The sequence below is a fragment of the Vidua macroura genome, chromosome 4 (assembly GCF_024509145.1).
Source record: "Vidua macroura isolate BioBank_ID:100142 chromosome 4, ASM2450914v1, whole genome shotgun sequence".
Classification (NCBI taxonomy): Eukaryota; Metazoa; Chordata; class Aves; order Passeriformes; family Viduidae; genus Vidua; species Vidua macroura.
Genome location: NC_071574.1, coordinates 47431954 through 47452805, shown reverse-complemented (window position 1 = coordinate 47452805; position 20852 = coordinate 47431954). Strand labels below are relative to the sequence as shown.

At 41.0% G+C, this 20852-nt stretch overlaps 1 protein-coding gene across 1 annotated transcript in view; it reads right to left on the bottom strand.

The window, feature by feature from the left end:
• Positions 1-325: 325 nt before the first annotated feature.
• SCFD2 (sec1 family domain containing 2) overlaps positions 326-20852 on the bottom strand; it is a 188027-nt gene continuing 167500 nt past the window's right edge. Inside the window, exons 6-9 of the mRNA XM_053975535.1 lie at positions 14970-15115; positions 11327-11461; positions 5926-6045; positions 326-1985 (exon numbers count right to left, since the gene is read on the bottom strand). Coding sequence (XP_053831510.1) covers positions 1893-1985; positions 5926-6045; positions 11327-11461; positions 14970-15115 — 494 coding nt within the window. The 3' untranslated portion in view covers positions 326-1892. The remainder of the gene's footprint in view (positions 1986-5925; positions 6046-11326; positions 11462-14969; positions 15116-20852) is intronic.

Genomic DNA, 20852 nt, shown 5'->3' with positions numbered 1-20852 from the left:
TAGGTCTTTAGATGGCCAAGTCAGAGACCTGAAGACATTTGATGAAAGAGAGTTCAGGGAGTGCAGACCACAACCAGCAGCCTCCATCAGCTCAGGAAAGCAGCAGCATCTCAGAGGTGTTGAGTACCTGAGCTCAGCAATGGCCACTGAACATAGGCAAGCCTTTCTGCTATGAGCAGAGTTTAGGAAATATTCTAGGACCAAGACAGATGGTCTAGATTCCTAGGGGCAATCAAATAATGCAAAAGTAAAAGAGATTGCAGGAATATGCAGTTCTGGCATGTGTAGCTCTGCATACTAGGAGAAAAGGAGTAGACAGATCAGGTTTGGCATTGCGAGAGCATTGCTTTATTGATTACAGAATTTATGAAACAACCATATTCTAAGAAAGATTGAACAGTACAGAACGACAGAAAAACCAAGAGACCAACTACTTGCTTTCCAGTTGCTCTATTCAAACTATTCCTTGAGCTTTTAATATTGCAATCTCATAGCATTTCTCATTTTTTATAGCACAAAGTTCCATTCTATAGTCATTCTTATAAATTTCTCTTCCATAGAGGCTACATTGTCCATGCTTTATAATCAGTCCATTGTTTCTTTCCAGCCAGTCAAAATTGAACTTAAACCAAAATGCACCCTTTTCTGAAGACCATTATAAACATTTAGGAGAACTAATGCTAGCTAGTGAACAAAATTTATAAAAACTATTTCCCATTTAATCTACTCCTTTGGCATAATAAAGAATGCCATGATAGAGTGAATGTCACTTAATTTCACATACTCATTTCAGTGTAAGCTGTAGTTGTGGCATTACTTGGATGAAGGAAGAGGATGCAGCTTTAGAGCGCCACCATTTTATGTTACAATTTGGAAATCTTGGTGCTATATGCAATTAAAATCTCTATTGGCTGCTACTCTTTCATCATACATTGTAGCAAAGTTTAATAAAGAAAAATTACATAACTGAATTTGATTGCAGCTATTTCATGATCATAAATTAAAAATAAAAGCAGTTTTCTAACCATGCTGTTCAGATATCTAGCTCAAGAAAGAATCTGTGCTGTGGCCTCTTGAAAATGGGATCATGCCCTTTTTATTTTTTTCTTCTTTCTTTTTCAAATGCATGTGAAGGGAGGATTCTTTTGGGGTTATCATCAAACCATCACAGCCCATATGGCCTCCTGTGTAAATCTACAGATATGTGTGCCGTCAGAAACTGCCTTTTCTTCTGGGACTGTGGGTGGAGAAACTAGAGCAGGAAATGGAAAGCTGAGAGAGAAGCAGCCATGTAACCCAGGTCTTGAGTCTGGCTCTGCTTCCCTGCCTCTAACAGGCCTGCTGAAAGAGCATCGCCAGGCTGTGAGCTGCTGTGCCAGCTAAATCAGGGCTGTGTTCCATGATCTCTCTGGAATGAGGGACAAAGTAAGAGTAAAGGCTGTTTACATTGTATAAGGCACACGTTTTGCAAGGTAGCATGAGAGAGGGTGGATTTTGCTAGCCTCTCACTCCCTCAGCAGCATTTCCCACCAGCAAGCCCAGCAAAACCGTCAGGAAAAATGGTACTGCTTGGGGAGTGCAAATTGTGCATCCTTTGCTAGGGAATTACTACAAACAATCACTCTCACCATGCTGAGTGAGGCTGGCAGTGATTCAGCACTGCACAGTGCTATCATCAAGGAGGGGAGGTTTGTTGTCGGACAACTGGACCATTTTGAAGAGCTGCCCATGAGCTGCAGGTGTTCCCTTGCAGCCAGATACCCAGCTGTTTCACCTGGAGCTGTAATTGCGGCAGTTGATGCATCCATTTTTGGAGGGCTATTGAGAAGAGTGACAGAGCAGGGATTTGATGTTTCCAGGCAAGGCACTCATCTTCTCCACAGCCTCCCCCGTCAGATACGAGCGTCAGGCTGGAGACGGTCTGAGGCAAACAATAACTCAACAGCACTGTGTGGTGTCAGGAGTACAGAGGAGAGCACAATTACCTGAAAGAAGGGGAACAAGAAGCAACAAGTCAAACTGAAAGGGATTGAGACAGTACTAATGAGCCATAGATAGTAACTGTTTGCTTTACCCAGCTCTAGGCAGGCTGTCTGCTTCTGGTGTTTACTGATAGAGCAATACAACTTGTCCAGCAGAACTGTCTGCTCACTAATAACTGTAGTTAAATCGCTCTAAGGAGCATAATGACTGCTAGGATTGTATGCTTAATGAATGTGTGCTTTGACACATTTCTACCCACATTTTACCTGGTGATTTATTGTGACTGCCAGTGCATTTACTGTGAGGCACCAGCTGATGAAGCTGTGGTTTCCTCTCCTACAGCACAGATTTGGGTCATGCCTGTTTCCTCTCAGATGAACGTAAGGTGAGCACCACAGAAGTGACTGCTGCAGGAAGCCAGACTGCTGGTTCTAAACCATCTTTTCAGACAAGGCAAAGGCTGTTCTGCACATCCAACCTTGAGCACTGTCAGATGTTATCACTTTGGTTTCTTCCAGTTTTTAATCCCAGACAGGTCTGATGAATGAAACCATCGCTCACTACAACCATGATACACATCCTGCTAGGTGCAGGTATCTGTTTTCCCTAAGTGAAAACCAGTATATAATTATGTGGTGTGAAGGCTTCTCTGCAGAGCAAAGCTATCATCCAGGAGTGAGTGTGTACACTTGCTGTGATGAGCTAACCCAGGGTTAAAATCATAGGACACTGCTCTTACTGAGCCCCAAGTTTAGCAGTGTCTGTAGGGTCAGGATTGTAGGCAGGGATCTGGGGGCAGATTTAATCATACTAGCTCACTTGAAAATGAATTTGCTTCTTCAGCGCAAAACCAAAGAGAGGAAGCACGAACATCAACAACAGAGTATGTGTGTCCATCTACTGCAGCAGCTATCAAAAGCCTTGTGCTGTCCGTCATGTAGCTTAAGTATGTGGTAATGCTGCATTTCAACTTTTTTTGTTGTTCTTTCTTTCATCTTTTCACTTCAGATACTGAAAAGATCCCTTCTGTATTGGTGATAGCCTCCCCCTCACTTCTCCTCTTCCCTTGTCCTCCCACACAATCTGCAGCAAACTGACACTGATTACCTCTTCCTTCATAAGCCTGAAAAAGTCTCTGTAACTTGCAGATGCCAAAGTTGACACTGTCTTACTTATGTTACATGAGAATCAGACTATAGTACAGTATGTGCTCATCTTATTATCATGCAGCTTAACTCTGAAAAACACGAAGGGACACGTTACTAAAGTTTTTTTAGTGTACAAGCAACAACAGCCAATGACAGATAAAAGCAATTTCTTCTTGGAGTCCTACCACTGAATCCTCAGGGGATTTGCACAACAAATAGCAAGCCCAGAGAGAAAAATGAGATCTGCAACTTTAATGTCTCAGAAAAGATGCTTGAATACAGCAGGACTTCTCCTTTCCCTCCAGTATCTCGAAGGGCTTGTTGAGGGGGATAAATGTGAATGTTTGTTCTTTCATTTTTACAGAGGAGAATTGCCCAGATAAGTCATGTCCATCTCTTCTTCAGGCAGCTCTCTTCAGGACAGTCCTTTGCAGACCTTTTCCTTGTTCCGTACTCCATGCCTGTCTTTCACGCTTCACCTGAAGGGCTATCCCCTCCTAGTGGCAGCCAAGGTGGAAGAGCCAGGAGCTCCCATCCTGACCCACTGAACTCCAGTGAGAAGTTTCCCCCCAGCACAGCTGAAGGCAGGGAAGGATGCAGCTAACATCTAAAGGTGCATCTGAAAGTTTATCAGTCTGCTGGCCTCAGCCACGACCTCAGCCACGATGGTTGTGCATGTTGTAGAAAGGGAGGGAGAAACATTCTCTCATGCTCTTTCCCTTTTATTACTCTCCTGATTAAAGCAGAAAAAGAGAAGTAATTTTTTCCTTCAAAAATAGGATACTTCTCACTAGTTATGGGGAGCTGTTTACCACCATCCAAAACCAAATGTTGCATAGGAAACACTGTATTTCTTTGTGCTTCTCCATGAGAAATAAGATTGTCATTCAGATTCAGATGCAGAGCAGTTCTGTGGATGGTAACATGTGTCTCTTATTCCACATTTAAATGTCATTTGCTTCAATTCCAAACAGTTGCTAAAGTAATCAGCGCACCCTGTCAGTTTTTCTTCAATTACTTTACTCAATTTTTGTACTTACACATTTCTCCATTTTTCCAAGAGCCAGTAATTAGTATAAATGTTAGTGCTTTGTTTGACTGGAATGGACTTGGAAGGCCAGTGTTTCCCTGAAGCTGACTGCCTGAACAGCACAAAAAGGCTCTGTTAAACCCTGGCTTGAGTTAGATAAATGCCTGACTTTTTGAAAAGAAAATAATCCTAAACAGGTGGTGCATATTCACAGCTATAGTGCAGAAATCCAGGTAAAGCCAACAAACTTACAAACATTTTTTTTTTGTGAGAGATTTGCACAACTGCTTAGTTTCTTCTTTCTCTTCCTCCTCCCGCCTCTCCCCTGAAGTTCCTTCACCTCTAACACAGCACATTTTGGATAAAGGGCAAGATGCAGTAAAAGCTTAAAATGCTTTAGGAATCTGCCTCTGAGGGTGACCTGCTGCCAGGGTTAAGCCAAAGCAAAGCAACACCAGATCCCATGTCACTACTGTCAAGCCTTAAGTCCCTCTAGAAAGCTAGTTGAAAATCTCCCTGCATAGTTTTCAACCAACTCAGATGTTAACCCTCTGTTTATCTTTCAGGGTATCTTAATACATTTTGTGTGTGGATTAACTTGTCCATCACTGTGTCACAACTCAATTCCCCTCCAAGAAGGAAAATATAATTTGCTATTTTGAGGAGATTAGCAGTAGACTAATGGGGAAGAAATGTGTTATCAGATTAAAAAAACCCCTGCTAAAATGGTACTCCATCTTACAAAATACTGCTTGAGACTGCCTTGCAAAGACAACTGAACATGGAAACACATGTCAAACTGAGGGGCTGCTTTGCCTTTGGTTGGTTTCATTTTGCTAATGATTTCTCACTAATCAAAACCACCTTCCATAGGAATTGAAAACAAGATGTTTACAAGCCACCCTGGAAACCAGAGTTATGTTTATGATGCAGCTGGTTACACAGCACTTTAGAGGTTTTGTATTATCTTACGTATCTGCAGTACTCAACAGACACCTGATTGGTCCTCCACAATTAATGATGATTTTAAAAATCTCAGGTATCACCAGAGCTCACCCATCTTCTTCCTCCTCTCCCTCCTCCATTCAAATGACAGTTACTGTAGTTCTGCTGCCAGAGAGTGGATGGGGCAAAGATCAGCCACACGGACATTACTGAAGCTTCACTGTGGGAACCATCCTCCTTCCAGGAGTCCAACAGCACATTCAAGGGATACAGAGATTTGGGGCTTTCTCTACATAACCTGCTTCAGGCTACTTAAGGTCTAGTGGTCAGCTATCTATTAGAGATACCTGGCCAGACACAGGAAGAGTACAGCTGTATCCAGGTTAATTTATTTTGCTCCTCACCATTGCGTGCCTGCAGGATTACCACTGCTACGTCACTGCTGTTTCCCTGCACTACGTCCTGTAGATGGGCAGCCAGGGACCCTGTAGCTTTCTGGACAGCAAATGTTTCTTTTTATAAAGAATAGGAAGAGATAATCTTGAGACACTATGGAAGCTCCTTCAAATTAATGCCAGTTTGTTCTGAACTCTCCAACCTGAGTTTGAACTTTTGTTGCTGACTATAATGTGAAAAAACAGACCCTTGGTGCCTGAATACTTGTTGCCTACAGATGTTTCACAGCACAATCCTATCATCATTCCTGCCCATATGGCTTTCTGTAGGTTTGGTACCAGCGCTATAGGGAACACTATTTGATGAATTTTCTTATTGTTCCTATTGTTTGGATAGGAACTGTATGCTTAGAGCTGTTTGTACCTGGGTACCAGGTTTGCGTGTTGCTACCAAATCCTTCACCATTTTGACCTCGGAGACGGACACTCCTCCAACCATAAAGATGATCAGAAGAGGATGATCACCAGGGTGAGGGCGATTCACCTGCATAATGAAGAAAAGCATTATTTGTACTCGCTTCATCCAGGTCCATCCTGGGAGTGATCAGCTCCCTAAGTGGCTAGAGGAAGATCCAAGAGGAAGCTCAGAAAGAAATATTCATGGAATGCTGTAGCAGCTGAGAGGGAAATCAACGAGGATGAAGCCCAGTTAGAGCTAATTAATTTTTCCAGGGAAATAAAATCTCCATGCATTCCCCTGAAACCTGTGGGAGTTTCTCCTGAAGTTTCCAAGTTTCTCCCTCCATTCCTTCTTCATTACTGTCCTCCCTTTCCCAGAGAGGGAGGAGAGTACTTGGGTGGATGTTTACTTTGGATACACATACACAGGGGACTTCAGGGAATGAGGGGTAAATTACTACCCAGTAGAAGCAAGGAGTCCAGCCTAAACATGCTAGAATCCCTGCCTGAGGTCAACATGGAAAAGAATTTTATACAATGTGTTTTCACTGGTGCGGTGAATAATCTTTTACAATTCATCCAATAAAAATAAATAAGGTCCATTATAGTATAAAATCAGTTTACAGCTTGTTTCAATTCAGAGTTTTCAATGCTTCTATGACTACCTTGTAACTAATATAGAGAACCTTTAGCTCCAAGAAAATACTTGTTTCATTTTTCCTCAATTATCTTTAAAATGGCACAAATATCCCACTTCAGTTAAGACCTCATAATTAATTTTAAATGTGAAGGTGATGCTTTAATTAATTTTAAATGTGTATTTTAATTTTAAACATGAAGGTGATGCTTTACATCAGTTTCCTCTTAGCCACTTCTAGAAGTTTGATAACTTTGCTGTTTCCTAGCAAACTGTCTCCTTGAGAAAACACACTCCCCTGACACTACCTTGATCCAGTCTTTGGGAGGGATGTCAACAGAGCCCATGCAATTGCTCTTGTCACATCACCCTGGAACATGAAACACTCCAAATGTTCGGTTCTGAAAAGTGACAAAATAGTTTAATTCCTTTTTAGACTCTCTGCCTCCTTTCCTTGTGTGAGTGCAGGCTTTTAACAGCATTCACTCAACAGAATGGAATTGGTGTCAAGCCATGATTGGGCAGAGCAGGGTTCCTTTGCTTTCCTCACCACAGCAGCTTGCTTTGATCCTTGTGGCTCCAGATCCTGGGGGTACAGCTCCTCTTCTTTTCCTTATTGTGGTTTTCCTATATTTAGCCTTTTGGCACTTTTTCATCCTGCAGGTCTGTCAGGCTTTCTGTCTGGTAACTTTCAGCAAGGACTCTTCCTTTTGAAGCCAGCACAGGGAGATGCCATGCTCTCTCTCCAGGCTAGCTGGCTTTGATTACATGGGGGTGGTTCCCTGTTAAATGCTGCTCCCTAGACAAGGAGCTCTTGAATTCCTGAGCATTTGAAACTAGTACAAAAGCCTTAGACAGATGTATTAGTGAGCTGAGTATTTGCATACTGGGTATTTATTTTCTTACTCTCTGACTTTGTTGGTAGCATATATACTACAATTCCACAGCACTGGAACAGGCTTGCCAGGAAGGTGGTCACAACACCATGCCTGCCTGGATAATACCCTTGGGCACACAGTGTGATACTTGGGAATGGTGCTGTGCAAGGCCAGGAGCTGGACTCAATAATCCTTGTGGGTTCCTTCAAATTCAGAATATTCTGTGATTCTGGGATTCTATGATTCCTAAAATCTTTCCTAGCAAAAACAAACTCATAATAAACATGCATGTAGAACATCGGGCACACTGAAAGGAGACCTAGTATAAGACTTGGAAAACATGAGCTTTCAGGATAATGCTAAAGAGAAAATGTCTTGACAAATAATTTCCTTCAGTCAAAATAACCTAGATCCAAACACATGGTGCCTATATAAAACTTACTATTTTTCAGAAGACTAAAGTTCAAACCACAAATTCCAGAAATGTGTATTAAAAATACTATTAGGCATGCAAACTCTAAATTAAATTAAAACAGAAATGAAAAGGGTCTTGGAATCTGTAATTTTGTTATGCTATGTGTAATTGTTTTGAAGGAGGACAGTACTTTGGGTACAAAATATTTGGCTGTGTTGAGAATGCAAGTTTCTGCCAAATTTTTTTTTTCTTGTTTGATAATACAACCACCCAAGACTCTCTCTTTTGAAGGAACTGGCTGCATGTAGCTAAACACAACTTATTCCAGTGATAGAGAAGAAGAACTGAAATGGATTGCAACAAAAGCAATGGGTATCTTCTGGGATCCTTCTACAGTTCGGTTGATTTGGGGCATTTCCACTGCCTGTGAATTTACTGTGAAATCTGAATTTTGCCAAACCCCTGAGTTAAAGTCACTTTCATTTCAAAATGCCATACATTAAAATAAAATTCAGAGAGCTATCTCAAGCAATTAAAAAGATTAACCAAAAACCCCTCAAACCCATTATGTTGACATGAAAGAGCCCAAAGGAAGGGGGTGATGGTGCCCTGAGCCAGCAGAGTGTCCCTGTAGGACATCAGGGCCTCTCCCCAGCTCTGAGCTCACTACACAGGGTATGCTCAGGATGCTGGTGCTCAGAGGGCTCTTTGCTGGTGCATGTGTCTGTGTGGAGGAGAGACAGGAGGAGGAGGTGGTTAAACAGGATAGCAGTGGTCAATAAAACTCTAAAACTGAAACAGGGTCAATAAAACTTTGAAACAGGAAGACATTAGAGGACAAAATACAGTTTTTTTTCTGAGGAAAGTAAGCAAAAACAATTGTTATTGTTCTGTAACCCACCCAACAAAAACAGCAGCACTGATGACTCTGGTATTTGTGACCAACCATAAACCAATTAATAGCTCATATATTAATAAGCTCATATTAATAAGCTCAATAACTGGAAAAAGGAAAACAATCACCAGAAACTAGGCTGCTGTGTAGGGCACTTGGTATCAATGATAGCAAGCTCAGATGATCCTAAAACACATGTCATCTAGAGCAGTAGTCAAAACAGGAATCCTTGAAGCAGGGGGGCTTTTTCCCTTCACCATCCCTTAGCTTCAAAACAAACATATCTGCCAGACAAACAACTTCTGAATGAAACAACTTCTTTAAATGTCTGTCCTGAACTAACACACCTGAGGCAATCACCAAAGTATTTTTATGTGAGTTGGCATTTATATTCAGGCATTGAGAAAGAAACAAAAATAAGGAAGCTCACAAAATAATTACTGTACTGATGGTGTGATTGTGTCAGAAATGCAGGCTGGTCAGACAGTCATTCAGGCAAAAATTGAGCACATGCCAGCAAGCCAGGCTACAAACTAGGGAGCAAGCATGGACACATATTTATGAAGTATATGATGATACTTATGAAATGTTTACCCAACACAAAGTTCACTTGCTCATCTTTTAAATATTCCTTATAGTAGGATATTTGTCTTACCAGGAAAGATGCACATATTGCCATAACAGGCACATATTGCCATAACTACTTACGTCTCTCTTTCACACACACACACACACCCACACCCCCCTTCTAAAAGGACAGATTAGTCTTCAAACTAGTTAAAAGTGTCAATGTTACCATCTAACCATTTAGGCCTTCTGAAGTCCTTATATTATTCTTTTTTTTCCTTTTTAAGATTAAACTATATTTGTGCTTAAAAATTCTGCAATAAACAAATACAATGAAATCAATAAATTATGAAAATTACTGGTAAATGAAACCAATAATTAAAAAAAAATACTTGGGTGCAACAGCCTGGTTACTTTTTTGATAGTGGAATGTGTTTTTAACTCTATTATTTTTGGAGTGTTGGCATAAATTTTTCAGTTCTGACGCAAGAATGGAGATATATTGGGTCACTTTTTCTATAGGTATCCTCTGTTGTCTTAGGGCTTTATCATTGGCTTTGAAGAGCTGAGAATTTAAATTTAGGAACTTAACTGGATGTATTTTGGAAATCCATTTCAACTGTGGAAACAGATTCCTGAAAACAAGCACTGGATTTTAGGCTTACTTGATTACGTGCTCAATATTAGCTTTCTTTGCAATAACAGAAAAATAACTGTTATTCTGATACTGGGTTCTAGAATAGTACCAACACAACAGTCAAAACTATTTTTGTTACCTGACTTTAAATGCAGGTCTAGCAGGAATTTTCACAAAGGAGAAAAAAAAATTATTTTCTATTACCATAGAATCACAGAATCAAATTGGAAGGAGTCTTTGTTGCTCATCTAGTTCACCTTCCTGCCCAAAGCAGGGCCAACTTCAAAATTATATCAGGTTGCTCAGGGCTTTGTTTGGCCAATATTTGAATATCTCAGAGAGGGAGAATTCTCTGGACTTAATCACTCTTCCTGTTAGAATTTTTTTCCTTTATACAACTGGAATTTCCCTTGCTACAGCTTGTGTCCACTGCCTCACACAGTTTGCTGGTGTCTCTTCCATGTGGAGGGGTGGTGGTGGTGAAACTGAAGGAAAACCACCAGGCACAGTACTGAAATGTACTGTACTCATAACCATAGTATTGCTGTGGTTTGATGTGAATTTAGGGTTGTTTTCAAAGGAGAATTCAGGATATGCAGTAAAACAAGGCTGAATGTACAATATGCTGGCTACTCCACACTTCAACTCTGTAAATATTTAGCGGACACTTAGCATGGGCTAATTTGTAAGACAGAGTAAATTCTTGTAGAATGACTGTCTTAAAACATTCTAAGAGGATCCTCAAAGAAATTCCTAACTTACAGGCTTCCTTCCTCCCCCTATGGTACAAGTTGAGCCATATCAAATTATAGAAAATGTATTGAATACGGAGCTCCTCCTTCATCCCCTGTGAGACCAGATTGTTCATACTTACTTCTCTCCTATCTCAAGGCTGCTGAGTGTCCTTAAAGTCCTTTGATGAGGTGCCATGTGGAATGTCTTTAGGAATGCCAGGTAGGTAATAGGAACTGACACACACTTATCAATTTGTTTGTTGAGTGCCTCTGAAGAGCTCTAAAAGCTATGTGAGTTAGGACTTCCCTGTAGCAAAGCTACATTGCCTCTTCCCAGATATATCATACTTATTTTGGTGTCCACCATGACCCTTATTTAGAAGTTCAGTCTGCTCCATTCCTCTTGTTTTGTTCAGCAGGTGCTCCCTGGCTGCACTGTACCTGCAATGTGATGCCTCAAGCTATTCCCAGCCCCCCTTCAAGGATTTAACTCTCCTAACCTCCTCTTAAGTTCTGCTGAACAGTATAATAAAATCAGCTACTGCTGCATGATGCTCTGACCTCAGGAAAATCTTACAGATGAGCTTAGGAAGGCTAGTTTACCTTCATGAACATGCTGAATCCAGTTTTAAGGAGATCAGTGAGGCCTGATGAAATATGCTCAATATCAACAGGATCAGGCCGATCGGGATTACAGACCTCTTCCACTACCTGTTTCAGCAGAGGTTTGTAAGAAGCCTGCACAAAGAGAAAAATGCATTGTGAGTAAACCTGTTTAGACTCAGTGCAACCATGATTCTAAATATTTTATTTCTGTTAAAGGTTACAGAAATAATTATCCTAGAAATGAAAGCATTCAGAGACGTGACCTTGACTGCAGATGGTGTGCACCAGCACAACATCAGACTGAAAAGACTGGAAGAGAGCCACACATTTACTCTGCCCCATATGTATTATATCAGTAAAGAGAGACAAGGAAGAAAGGGGGGACTTTTACTTTCTCTTGAATTTTTTTGGAGCTAATACAGAAATGGATAACCATACCGATGAGACTCTGTTGCCCATTGTGCACCCAGATCTCATTCCCTTTCTAATGATCTAACAAACACCTAAACAGGGAATTTTTTTTTTAATTACCCACTCCTGCCTTATTCCAAATGTCATGTCCCCACTGTAGTCTGGATTCCAGCAGGGAAGGGAAGAGGCCAACCTGCCTGTTTGTCCCTCATGGGAGAGCAGAGCTAAGGGACTCCCTGTTAGTCCTTTAGCTTCTATGGCCATGACACTCCACATAATACTTCCACCTATGGAAGACTGCTGAAAAACAGGCCAAACAACCCCACCATTACCATGAATGTCAGAGCTTCAGAGAAGTTAGGAGCTAGGAGAAGTGGAAAATGTAATGGTACAAATGGCCATCATACTGGGAGGTTTACTCCCAAAGGATCAACCTTGTATCCTCTTCAGGATCCACAAACCCAGCCTGAAAATGAAGTAGCCTAATAATCCCCACATTCCAATACTAAGGTTTAAATCACTCTGACATGCTGAAAAAATTTTGAAGATAAAACTTTATGAACCAATGGAAAGATCTTTAATGAAAATTCAAGCTTACTTGGTTTACAGATGGAGCTTTGTTTTACTACTTTTAACTTTTCCCAAACTGCAACAGAACACGGTCATTTCAGAAAGTGCAACCATCTTAGAAAATGAGCAGCTTTAAAATTAGCACACTTATTTGGCTTTGGGACTACCCCAGGTATATATCATCCCTTAGACTACTTAGGGGAATCAAGTGCAATGTCATTAATTTTGCAAAGATGATATCTACAAGAGACATATTGCAAGATAATAGTAAAAATGGATGGAAAATAAAACACAAACCACTTGGCTTGAAACTAAAATTTTCTGGAGTCATTAAAGACATGTTTTTCATCCAACTCTTTAGAGTGAGAAACAAAGCTTACAGTTTTTTAATACAATGCTGTCAACAAAGATATATACAGCTCATCTAGTTCTTCTCACAACATGTGCATAATTTTTAGTTGAGCCAACAAAGCAAATTACAGAAGACATGAGCTGCAGGATCTTTTAGAACATGTCAAGATTTCTGTCAAATCTAGTCACGCAATAAACAACTGTTTGAAAATACACATGCAGGCATGAAGTCCTATTTATAAAAATCTGTTTAATATCTTCATAGATGAGGAACAGAAAAACATTAGGAATGAAATATTTTTGGAGCAGAGATCAAATCACAGTTTAACAGAGAGGCTTACTCCACAATATTAAAGGAAAAACATCATCTGACTGAAATGAAAAATATAATTCAGACAAAACTATCTACTCAAAAGACGTCAAAAATTAGCTATGATTTTGCATGTCTGAATTTTCAGCACCAAAACTCGGTGCCCTTCAAAACAACCCAGTCAGACTACACAGATACTAAAATACAGATAGTATGATCCCCTACCTTTTTTAAGTGTAATAGTTTCAAATTTTAAAAAATCCTTTATGACTTGAAATTAATATGCTATATTTGTAGGTTTTTTTTTTTTTTTCATAAAACCCCCAAAAGCTGCATTGGTTTCTATCTCATATAATGAAACTTTTAACCACTTTAAATTTTGGCATGCATAAATTTGTTTAAAATAGCTGTTAAAAACCTCAATAGTTATGGGACACACCCATACAAGGTTATAAAGGGGAGAAGAGAGAGAAACAGAGAGACAGAGAGAATGAGGAAAGGACAGTGAGGGATGGAAGAAGGAATGGAAGATGGGAAGGAGGAAGGTAGAAATATACCTATATCAAGATAAAGTAACAGGCAAAATTCTGTTCTTGCATGGTCACTACATGTACTAGTTTGATAACCTGATGAAAACATTTATCATTTTATGTAAGACATATAAATTACAATGCTACAAAAAGTCCTTCTAGGAGGCTATCCAATTCCCAGTTACTTATCCATAGAAACCTTTTTATGAGTCGTAAGAAGAAATGGAGGCTTCCCAGCTTTGAACAGACAAAGTGAAAAAGTATGTAGAAGCTAAACCCACTCCCATAGCACTAAGCAGGTTTGGCAATGAGTGTGGTCACAGGACAGGCACTACTTCTGAGGAGCTGAACTGATCACACACAACACCTGCCAGTCAAAAGAGAGGCCCATTTCCAGAGAGCTGTAAGTATCTTGGACAATCACATACTGCCTGCTTATTTCTACTATTATAAATCTCTAGGACTTCCCTCAGCAGAAGGTTTGTCCTACTCAAGCAACTAGATCCCTTACATGGCTAGATTAAGGGGCTGCAAGGTGTTAATAGATCCCTTGCTGTGTTCCTGCACTTATCCCAAAGCAAGCAAAGTGGATTACATCCAAAGGATATACTGATGCTAATTACACTTCCAGGAAACTTTTCTTATCATCTCACTGCCCCGGCACTGAACTGTACTAAATGTTTAACTATTTTCCCCATTTTGGACACCAGACTGGTCCAAACTGCTAGAAGGCTTCAGGAACAGGTTTTCTTCACCTTAGATTTCCAGTGACATTTTGCAATACTCATGTTTTTACAAAGCAGTGCTTAATTTGAACTACACCCCTTTGCTGGTCTACAGCACTGTTAGGAATTTGGAAGTATTTTTTAATGGCTCAAGGCTAGAATCATGTTTTATGACCTCTCTCTAAATCACTGCTTTCTGCTGTAGAACTCTATTTTTAACTGGAAAAGGAGAGACAGAGAGAAGGAGAACCACTGTCTATTAGTCCTGATGACCTAAAGCAGTATTGTAGATCACGTGTTCCTATTTCAGAAACAGAAGCTGCATTTGTGACCTATTTACAAACAGGTTTGTCTCTCATGCTTACAGGGATGGGAGAGAAAATACAACAAGAATATGGCTGCAGTATGGATGCAGACATCCTGCTTCACTCTGCCTTGAGTGGTCCAAGTTGAGAGCCATCTTGACCTAGCCCTGCCTTTCACAGGCACTCATGTCATTCCACAGGGCTGCAGAGCAAAGCCCAAATTTCATCCTCAGAGCTATCATTGATATGTATATGCCTGACTCTGGACAAAGGACTTGAGGAAGTTTTTGATGACTACGTCAATTATAAAATCTATGCTTAAGTATCTTCTTCATGGACAGAATGTGTATAGGATTAGCACATCCACAAAATTAGCGCTGTAATTTTGACAGCAGGCTAGAGAAATAACAAACACAGGGAAAAGAAAGCTACACTTGCCTGGTGGGTGTTGCTGCCTGGATTATGTATGGAATGAAACTGTTTCATGTGCATTCGGACTCTGGCAATATCCCTGAGGGACTGGAAGATACCGTCCACTGCAGCTGCGGCTTTCTGAGATGTCAGGTTCAGTGACGAGTCACAGCCTAAAGAAACAAAGAAACACACAGATGAGTGAGTGAAAAACGTTCATGTGTTTTGATAATAAATGGTAGGAAAAGGGTAACTGGGAGGAAGTTTTAAATTATTTTCATTGTATTATATTCTAGAAACTCAGGTGCTTGTTAGACAGCATGTCCTCAGCATGGCACAAGTCTCTGCAGATAAGCAAGAAGGCAAAAATTCTGGACAGCAGGCAAAGTGAAGAGCATCTTTCTTTGTAACCTCAATCACACAGCATTTTCATCAGCACAGAGTACATTTTGCTTTTCACAGCAAACAGAACGTTCCATGCTAGCAGACCCCAAAGAAGAGCCCCTGTTATGTGGAAAGGAGCCAGCTGGTTTGCTGGTCTGCTTGGGTGAACAGCCATGAAGAAGGGAGCTGCTCCTCCCTGGCCAGCAGCCTGCTCACTCCAAATACATTTCCTACCTTGGTGACAAGAAAAATGGAAGAGCCTGTGCTAAACACAGTGGAAAGGTCAGCCAGACATTGGAAATAGCTGCATTATCACAAAAAAAGTTCCTATCCCTCAAAGTGGCAGAGTTATTACCTCTAATGTATTTTTCCAATGCACTTCTGCGAAAGTATAATGCTTATCTTCCACTAAGGCTAAATTCCAATTACAGGACCACCTAAAATGTCCCTCTGGGTGGCCAAACAGGGTATTGGAAAAAAGAATGTCTTAATCTTGGCTCCACCCCCCTCACTGTACAACCCATATTGCACAGAAGCACTGAAAGAAATGCTTTCCTGGCTCCGCTGCTGATGAGAATTAGCCAAGTGAGAGGTAAATGGGTCACCTGATATTTTTTTTGCCTTGTTAACACAGCTCTATTCCCCTTGACATCTCTGCCTGCCTCTCTTCTTGCATGACTCTTCATCCCTGTGGCAGAAAGTCTATCACAAAATAATCCTTCTTGCCACATGCTCTCACCAACACACTCACTCCTGCTCATTGCTGTTATCTTCTCCAGGGATGCTGCTGTAGTGGTTTGTGTGTCCATCCTCCAGTTCAGAAACCAATCCTGCACCAGCAAACCTCTATGTCTATGCAGAATCCTGCTGAGAGGACGAGGTCTCCCTGCAGGTCCAGCTTGCACTGTGCTGCACCCTTGGAGCCTGACACTGAAAACAGGCATCCAGACTGTCAAGAAGGCGCCTGGATTTTTGGGTAGGAGATCCCTGAACAAACTTTCTCTGCAACTGACAAAGGACAGAATCCTTATGTACTTAAAAAAATCAATAAATAGGTGGTAAGTTCAAAATATACAGGGAGTATTTGACAGTGAATCTGAATTACTTTCATACCTTGGCATTCCGCACAGTAAAAACTATATACAATATAAATGCATACACACACATACACTTCCAGAGTTCTGAAACTGGTCCTACAAGATGGTGCTTAGACACTGAGCTTTCATTTGTCTGAATATCATTTGTTGAGGAGAAGTGTAGGAGCACTGGTGCTCTGGGCTGTGTTCAGCTGTGCCTTCTGACAAAGAAATGTATCTTGAGGAGCACTGGAGTATGGAAGGGCCAATGTCCATTTCCAGTCTCCATGTCAGAGTGCTGAGCTGGACCCAGTTTGGGACCCCAAGGTGACACTGGGAGCTGAAGAACCAGTCTGGCTGTTTATGGCTGGCCTGACAGAGGGAAAAGAGGTGTACTTTCAAAGTTCCTCTAAAATGTGACTTCCTTGGGACTTTTCATTATGAAATATCATGTCTGGGGAAACCAGAGATATCTATTTCCAGCCTGACAACTAGTACTTCTTTTTTTAATGTAAATGAAAAACAAGTTTTCTTTACAATCCCTTATTGTTGAAATTAAAATCTCTGAAGGCTGCTGTCTACCTGTTGCACTGCTCTAGGGTTATAGAGGGGAGCCAGGTTTCTTTCCAGCCAGGAGAACAACAGAAGCTTGTTCTTTACAAGTGGCAGGCAGCTACAAATCACCTCCCGTTCACACCTTCCCTGCAAATGGGGCTCTGCAGCATATGGAGAGCAGAACACAATCCCTCTTCTCTGCTCGCTTCAAGCTACCAAAAATCTGCCCCTTTTACAAGTGAAGAGGTGGAATACATTAGCTGCTGCACAGCTCATGTACTAATTAAAACAAAACTTCCTGTTACTGTTTTTTCTTGGGAAGTTAAATGCCATTTGGAGAGCATGCTGAATGAATTCTTTTGAATCCCAAGCTCTATTATATATGGGAAAAGGCATTTAAATAAAATCTGGGATTTCCTGTTGGACTTGAAGAAGCCCAGTTGTGGAGAAAAAGAAAATCACCACTAACCTGCAGAGGACTCAAGATTTTAAAGAACACAACCTAGTTCTGCAGTAAGTGGTGCCCATCCTCACTGATACTGCTTCTGTTCATCTCCTATCCACTTGTGCCAAATTTGAGGAAAATGAGTCTGTTGGGAGCTGCATTCAGTACCTACCAGGATGAGACTTTTGAACTTTTTCATGAGACAAAGTACATCTCCTCTTAAGCAAGACATCTGCACAACCATTATTACCACAATTAATCCATTTTCACAAGGAGTTTGAAGAAAGGGGAATGAATAGAGATGCTGTTTTCTATAGTAATGAGTGACCCAGGAACCAAACAGGACTGGCTTTTCAACTAATTTCTGAAACTGGAAGGAAAATGTTTTAAGAAAAGGACATGGGAACTGTGAACCCATGAGATCTATAATTATAGAGCAGCATGTGATTGATTGTCCTCCTTCTACCTCCAAAAATGTAACAAACAAGAATTTCAGACCTGAGTTTCAGGAAACCTTTCACTGTGCTTAGTTTCTTTTGGTACACATAAAGGCATTATAAACAAACATGTTCTTTCTCCAAAGCAGTATAATAATTATCAACATTTTTTGAAGGATTTTGATAATTCAGAGCTATCACTAGGCCTATGATTCTTACAAAGTTGAAAGTTTAGGAAAGTTGTAAGTTTACCACTCCACCCTGTTTTATTAGTATTCATGTCAGCTCTGTCCACCTTAGGCTCTCTTTATAGTCCTTTCACAGAAATAAACCAATGTAAACCCTGCAAACCCTGGAACAGAGCCAGCAGAATAACCAAGCCATTTCAGAGGCAAACATTGAATCATGGGCTAAACCAGAAAACTTGCACTTTGAGGGACAGAAAATCCAGCATCAGGATTTCATTATGCAGGATTTCATTTTCTAGATATGCAGAGTTAATATGCTTGTCAGCAAAAGACAGAAGAACAAGAAAGATAAAGGGTTCCTTGAAGGTCAGAACTCAAAATACAGCACTATGATATTAAATTAATTAAAATCTTCTATTTTTATACTTTAGGTGATAGCATAGCAATGTGGGCCCTTCTTTCTCTAGCATATAGATCTAAGGACCTACATATGCATATCCAGAGCCGTATGTTTTACAATAGTTTTTTGAATATTTGTGCATTAAGATTTTTTTATGCAAAAGAAGTTACAAATGTGTACAGTGACAGAGATCATTGCTGGTTTTTGCAGGGTAAAAAAAAAGTGTAAAACCCAAAACTCAGATGTAATTTGTATAATTCTTTGTCACTTTTCTTCCTGATGGATTCTGCCACACATTTGAATCTTTATTTTTCCATAAAACCCCAAAACTAGGATGTAATTTGTATAATTCTTTGTCACTTTTCTTCCCTATGGATTCTGCCATGCATTTGAATCTTTATTCTTCCATCTGATTTGTACTGAATTGTCTGATGCTCTCTGATGCATCTAAAAGAAAAAATCTGCTAAGCGAGTGTGACACTGTGGGACAAGGACAGCCAGGTCAGAACACAAGGAATCTGCCATTTCCTTATAGTTATACCAGCAGAAGGTGAAAAACTGTAATTGATTCCCTTCTAGTTTGGAGGACTTCAGAAGAAAGGTGTGTTCTATAGCCCTTGAGAAGAGACTGTCCAGAAAGACAGACACAGTGATGCCTGTGACAGCTTCCCTGCAGCACATCCATCCCTGGGGCTTGGAGAGGGTCCTGCTCTGTGCTTGCTCTGTCCTCTGCATCCCCAGCCAGAGCATGTGTGGTGCTGGATGGACAGCCAGGTCTGTGCTGCTGGCAGCTCACATCATAAAAAATAACACGAGCATTTTGCTGAAGCCCTGGCAAAGCAGTGTGTTGGTGCTGCTGGCAGAGAGGGGAAGGAGCTCATCAGCTGGGGAAGGGCAGGCACAGACCTACACAGACAACCTGTCCCTAGCCACAGCCTTGGGATGCTCTTTTCCCATCTCCTACCAGCAACCACAGCAGAATTCTAAGGCATCATCCCAATTCAATCCCTTTTCTCACCCTTCCTCTTCCCTCTGTGTTCTGGGATGGCTCCTTGCCCCAGTCATGCCTCAGCCCTTTGTGGCTTTGGGAGGCTGAACTCAGCTTGGACCATATGGCTGCAAAACCACTCCAACATCGTGAAGGGCAAATTATTTTTGTACCAGAAGTGAAGAGACCCAAACTCTTCCAAGGTGTCCAAGATTTTAGCATCACTGCCAGACTGGGAATTTGGGAGTTCCCAGTCCTGGACTTGACCCTTCTGCCAGTCCACACAGCACTGAATCACAGAATCAGATAATGTTAAGGGGTTGAAATGGACCTTAAAGATCATCTAGTTCCAACTGCCCTGCCATGGGCAAGGACACCTTTCACTAGACCAGGTTGTACAAGACCTCATCCAACCTGTCCTTGGATACTGTCAGGGGTGGGGCACCCACAACCTTCATGGCCAAGCTGTTCCATTGTCTAACCACGGTCACAGTAAAAAATTTCTTCCTAACATCTAACTTAAATTTCCCCTCTTTCAGTTTGTACCTGCTACTTTTTGTCCTATCACTACAGTTCCTGATGAAGAGTACTTCTCTGGCTTCCTTGTAGGCCTTTTCAGATTCTAGAAGGCTGCTATGAAGTCTCCACACCACCTTTTCTTCTCCAGGCTGAACAGCTCCAGCTTTCTCAGGCTGTCTTCACAGAGTGGAGTGGTGCCCCAGTCCCCTTATCAACTTTGTGGCTCTACTATGCACTCGTTTCAACAGTTCCATATCCTTCTAATGTTGGGGATCCCAGAGCTGGATGCAGCATTCCAGGAGGGGTCCCACAAGAGTAGAGGAGAAGGGAAGAATCACCTCCTCCAAACTGCTGTCCACGCTCCTTTTGATGCAGCTCAGAATTTGGACTGCAAATGCTAGCAGGCAGAAAAGACAGGGAGCAAGAGGAAAGCACAGAATAGCAGCATATGGGAAAACATAAGAAAAGGGAGGAAAAATGCATACAATATCAAAAATCAAAGTTCTGTTTTTCTATAAATTTCATTTATGATCTGATTGGCACACGGAAGAATGTGCCAAAACAACGATGAGTTTTGAGGCAGTCACCAGCACCATGCAGTGCAAGTGATGGTATGGATCTGGTGTCTATGACAGGAGGAGAGTGCATCTGATCCACTTCCAAGGAAACCACAGAAGCCAGCATTGTGACTGACAAAGATGCAATTTGTAGTTTTGTTCTCATTACAACAAACATCTCCTATTTGAACTCTTTTTTTAAGAGTTAACTAAATTTAGAATCCTATATCCCTGCTTCAGCTTTTAAATATGCATCCACACTTTAGCAGTGCTGAGCATCCAGGGATTGCACATGTATGTCTTCAAGGGCATTTCAGCACATTATCCGATCTTTATTATATAAGGACACATCCTGCAAGCT